The sequence below is a fragment of the Mastigoproctus giganteus genome, chromosome 8 (assembly GCF_048544385.1).
Source record: "Mastigoproctus giganteus isolate SK-2022 chromosome 8, ASM4854438v1, whole genome shotgun sequence".
Taxonomy (NCBI): Eukaryota; Metazoa; Arthropoda; class Arachnida; order Uropygi; family Thelyphonidae; genus Mastigoproctus; species Mastigoproctus giganteus.
The window spans coordinates 79,493,282-79,499,281 of NC_143582.1; the positions used below are offsets into that span (position 1 = coordinate 79,493,282).

The 6,000-nt window shown below is 33.4% G+C and overlaps 1 protein-coding gene across 1 annotated transcript in view; it reads left to right on the forward strand.

The window, feature by feature from the left end:
* Positions 1-5,491, forward strand: part of LOC150081659 (isovaleryl-CoA dehydrogenase, mitochondrial) — a 116,867-nt gene extending 111,376 nt beyond the window's left edge. The window contains exon 12 of the mRNA XM_090380580.1: positions 5,234-5,491. Within this exon, the coding sequence (XP_090236706.1) occupies positions 5,234-5,367 (134 nt within the window). The 3' untranslated portion in view covers positions 5,368-5,491. The remainder of the gene's footprint in view (positions 1-5,233) is intronic.
* Positions 5,492-6,000: the final 509 nt, after the last annotated feature.

Sequence of the window (6,000 nt, forward strand, 5' to 3'; positions counted from 1 at the left end):
CAGAAACTATACTACGACAAATTCTTCCTAGAGCCTTGCACAGTCTCTCCAGGACCAAACTGATTGATTGGGGTCTCACCATAAACTCCCTCCTATCGTGGCTTAGTAAAATTCTAGACACTATTCTATTCAGCTATTAGTTTGTGGCTTTTCTTGACATCACCTCATACCTGTTAAGTAAAGCCACAGTTTTCTTCTGCTTAATATCATTAGTATCAATGAGTACATCACTATCACCTTTGTCCTCTTAAAAGACAATGACCATTCTACAATATAACTAATTTTTGCTTCTGGCAGATATACTTTGGGTCTATTCTTCCTCTCCTTATTGCATAAGATAGTTGGGGTCACACAGAGATTTATAGCACTTTTCTGCATATACCACACACCAGATGACTTTTGTATAGATTGCTACTTGTAGCCCAGCTCGGCAGAGAATGATGAAAATTAAAGATGCAGTGCAAGAAATTAAGTGATGAAGAATAGGTTAAACGTATGAAATCAATTAATAAAATGGAATTTCTAATTTAACAAATCATAAAATTTTAATTTTTTGATTAAAAAAAAACAAACAAAACTCTTATAACCAAGGGGAATGAGAATGTTTAGTGTGCACATGGATAGTAAGAATGCAGGGTTTGAATGAAAATGAAAGGCAACAGCATAAGGCAAATGAAAATACATTTAGAATGCTGCCAACGTGCAACATTCTTGCATTGGTTAAAAATTTTACTCAGTTGTTGCTCTTTAAATCTGTTTTTGCCGTAGAATGTAATACAAAATAAAAAAATAAGATCATATATTTCTAAGCATCAGCTGTATTTTTTTATTTTATAGTACTTGATGTCTGTATTATCTATATTTTTATATGGGTATGTGTTTAGGCTGCTATCTTGATTCTAATATCCAGTGTTTTTTGTCTGCACGTTATTACTAGAGACCACCTGCTACATGGTGAGAAGCCATTTAGTCCTGAAACAAGCTGTCATAGCAGTTTCTTATACATAAATGGCCAATTAACCTTTTAGCCATCTATTTGAAAGTAGTGCAGTACCAAGGGCATTGCAAAGTCGTTTGTTTTGCTGTGAGAATTGAGACCATTGTATTACCTATGCAGTTTAAATCCTGCTGGCTACAAAAACAGATTGTGAAGGACAAGATAGTCCTATAAGCATCGTATAAAAAAAAAAAGTCACTCATTTTTGCATGGATGCTAATTAAAGACAAATATGATTATTGATAAGAGTGCCATATTGCTTTCTTAATATTTCCAGATTATAAAATTAAAATTTTTTTTTGTAAAATATGAGATTTTAAAGAATTCTGGCCTGTAAAGTGCTGAATTTCACAGAGTTTATTGTATTATGTTAAGTATTCACGAATTGAGATTCAAGTGTTTCTCTGACAGCATAATTAATACAATGGCCCAGTATTCCTGGATGAAAGGAAAACTGTTACAGTTGAAAGCCTTTATTTAATAATGAACCAGTTATTTTCGAGTCAGTTTGGTGTGATATAAGCACTGGGAAAACAAAATCGAGAGTAGGTATGTGTTATAGGCTTAATGACTGTGATGATATACTGAACAGCTGTATAGGGAAATAGAGTGAGCTAGCAAATCAGAATGTCTCATAATGGGGGATTTTCATTTTCCAGATGAATTTTGAAAGTTTTGACTGGAATTTGTGGAATGGTTACACACACTTTAGCAAGCCTTTTGTGGATTTCTTTGATGACTGTTTTCTACAGCAGCATGTTAGAGAGAGAGAGAGAGGCAACAAGAGAAAACAATACTCTTGATCTGATTACCAGCAGTGATTCTTCATGCATTAAGAATCTGCAGGTAAAAGACCCATTGGATGGTAGCGATCACAGTGTACCAATGAGGAATTTAACCCAGTTTTGGTCCGGTCCTCTAAGCCTTAATTTTTAATCGTAACTTGAAAATTGCCCCCCTCAAAAAAAAAACCAGATCATTTCTGTAATTCCTACTCAATTTACAAAATTGAAACTCTGTATACATAAACAGAAGTGTTTTCTTTGATTTTCTACCTTTTAATTGCACAAAAACTCTTAACTCGAAAACAGCAAAAATGTAAATCATATATGCATTTTATGTAATTATGACCACAAAAAACAACGGCCATTCACTTTGCTTATATGATGTGTCACTGCATTCGTTTCAATTTTGCACATCATCATGGCGAGAGTGGTTATCAATAGCAGTGTTCGCCCCAGAAAATTTTCCCAGCTGGGTGGGGAAGTGTAATACTTTGCAATATTATAAAATTTTCTGTTATTTATAAATGTGACTTAAGTGATCCAGAACAAAAATGAATTGCATAATTTAACATTATATGCCCCTGTTGCATTGATTTCGATCGCATAGTATGTTCAAATTAATATTGATCGAGATCGGTGAGCAGTACCATACGGTACTGCAAAAATCTCTTAAATTTTAGCTGGGTGGTCAGTTAAATTCACCGGGCGGTGCACCCATTTGATAGGTCCTGGGGAGAACACTGAATGGGCATTGATCTTCATGGACTAATGTTATTAGTGGAGTTCCCAGAGTTCAGTGCTGGGTCCATTGTTGTTTTCATTATATATCAATGATATTGATGAAGGTATATTAGGGCTTAATGTCTAAGTTTGCAGAGGATACAAAGGTTTGCAGAGTGGTTAACGACAGTCATTGGGATGAGCTGATTTATTAAAATTGGAAAATTGCAACAAGATTTATTAAAATTGGGTCGATGGGCTGAGAAATAGCAGTTGAAGTTTAACATTTACAAATACAAGGTAGCGTACATGGGTAGCAGTAACTCCGGAGTAACTTATCAACTGTGTGGTAATACACTCGGGTAGTGGAGAATGAAAGAGACCTGAGGATAATTGTGCAGTACAGACATGCTGCCAGGACAGTTCATAGGATCTTGTCAGTGATATACAGAAACTTTTCTAGCAGGATATTATTATCCCTTTGTATAACACCATGGTTGGGCTGCATCTCGAGTACTGTATACTGGTCTGGAGGCCTCGCTTTAGGAAGGATCTGCTGGAATGGGTGCAGCAAAATGCAACCAGATTGGTGAAGGGAACAAAAGGGTGCTCTTACCTAGAAAGGCTTTAGTTCTGCAAATTGCAGCATCTCAACACCAGGTGCATGCAAGGAGATCTGATTGAGTTGTTTAAGGCCTTGACTGGATTGAGTAAGCTGAATGTTAATGGTATTCTTCCACTTGCTGAAGACTACACACATGAGGGGCATAAATTCAAGTTGAGGAAAATTGTTCAGTATAGATGTGCTGAAGTATGCCTTCAGCCAGCAGGTGGTTGATTATTGGAAATTCTTGGAGGGTACGAATGAGCGAACTGTTTTTTTTTTTCTTCTTTTGTTGATACTGTATTAGCTTGCTTTCTTTCATCATTTGCCATTACTACTACTACTGTTTGGTATAAAAATCAAAATAAAAGATCATTTATTTAACAATTTGAAAGATGTGCAATTAAATTATAATGATATGCTTTTTTTGCTTGATGTTTCTTCACTATATACGAATGTACATGTTGAATATACTTTAGATATTGTATGGGAGATATTAAACAATGACGTGAGTTTAAAAAATTGAGCCAAATTTCCAAAAAAAAAAACAATATTTGAATTAATTAAAACTTTTAATTGAAGGCAATTATATTTCCTTTCAAAATAAAGTTTATAAGCAGATATTCATTTTGTCGATGAGATTGAACCTTAGTAGACTTACAGCTTAAATTTATCGGACAAAAATTGAACTACTGTACTTAATGATATTTTTTTCCATGCATTACATATTATAAGAGATATCTTGATGATGTCATATGTATTGTAGATAATTTTACTGTACAAAAAATTTTACACACTTTAAACAACATTCATCTAAGATTAAGTTCACACTAGAAAAGAAAGATGCGAATAACAAATCGTTAATTTTTTTTAAATTTAATGCTAACACGAGTTGATCAGTTAATTCATTTCAAAATATATACGAAACCTATCAACACTGGGATCTTCTTACACTATGATAGTTATGATCTCTTTACATATAAAAAAAAATCTGTGATTTTTAACTCAATGCATACAAATATTCTACTTCTCAATTAGATTTAAGTAATGATATACAAATATTAGTAAATAGATTCTTAAACCATGGCTACCCTTTATTTATTAAATAAAATAAAGGACCAAGCAATAGACCGTTTATGAAATAGCATTCCTACAAATAACAGTATTGTAAAAAAATATACTTCCATACATAGAACAGTGGTACGTCCAATGAAAGAAACTTTTTAAAAAAGTATCTTTAATTGGAAAGTTACATGCGGTTTTAAACAAACGTTCCGGCCATAATTTGCTATAAACAAATGATCTGGTCTATAACATTTAATGTAGGGAATATGATTCTTCTTATCAGGGATTATACTCATACTTTAGAACAAAGGGTGAAGCAGCATTCTGTGTTGGTTTGAGCTTCATATTCTATCGTGTCCAAATTAGCATATCATATGATTACTGAAGACAGACCTATCTTCTTAATGAAGCCAAAATCCTCAGCATTCAGCATAATTATACAAAATTAATAATTGCCGAAACCCTCAAAATGAAACCACAAAAATTTGATTAATGTTCGCCGCTCCTTTCTCATTTTGGACTTCTGGTCATTTATATGAATGTATCAGGGAAGTAGCTGATCTGTTCTCCTTTTAAATACCGTGCACTTGTTTCTATACTACCTGTGAACTCAACGCTCCAGTCAAAAAAGCTTCGTCAGCTTTAAGGATAGTATTTTATTCATAATTCTGTTTGTTTTGCGTATTTTATTTTATGATGCTAATGTCTTTTTTTGCACTCGTTTTATATGGGTTGATTTATTATATTTCCCCGAATGTCACAGTTGGAACCTGCAACATGCTTTATGCTACCATTGTACCAAAGTGAAGTGACTTGTTTAATAAGCTATGTTGACTAGATGTTTTCAGCTCATTTGTCCCTGAGCTTTCAAAAGAAACATACTTAAGAATTGTCCTTCATATTCAGACAGGTTAGGTTTTGCTGTTTTTTTATTATTTAAAATAATAAAAAACAGTAAAACTGTTTGGGATATTTTGTTATTAATTTAAATACCTAAAGATTTTAAATATTCCTGTTACCCTGAGTACAGTTATGCCTTTTTTTTCTCTCTCTCTCTCTCAGGTGGAAATGGATATATTAATGATTATGCAACAGGTAGGCTTCTCCGGGATGCCAAATTATATGAAATTGGAGCAGGAACAAGTGAAATAAGAAGGCTTCTTATTGGACGATCTTTGAATAAAGAATATAAATAATGTGTCTGTGAAGACTGTATGGAGAAATCTGCTGAAACCTTAAGTTCTCTGATATTACAATAGTAAAATGTATTGCATAAGATAATTATGGTAAGATTAAAGGATGTGCATAGTTTTCTATTTATACTGCATGACCTATTAAAAATACTAATATACATATTATGAAACAAACACAAAACATGAAACAATGTGTGAACGGCTCATTTCAAAAAATTATATGCTATGAATAATACTACGAGGGAGCCAATAAGTAAGTTACAAAGCAAGAAAAGAAGAAATAAGAAACTGACATTTATTTTTCAATGTAATCAAAAGCATTTACTGCCAACTCTTCCAATTCAGTTGGATGTTTACCGTTAATCTGGTATGTTAAGTTTCCTTCAGATTTGTAGTCAAAATGTGTTATTTTTTAGGTACTCTCTAGGAGGCTTCCAGATCAGCTAGTGTATAATCTCGCTACCTCCACTCTGCCAGATAGTGACTGGAAGGAGTCCGAGCAGTGTGTATGCGGGGGGCATTGTCAAGGCCACATTATGTCAAGAATCTGGATATATTCTTACCATGTGTATGCCATATCCAAAAATTTCATTACTTCATACAGCACTTTTTCTTACTATTGAATATATAATATTG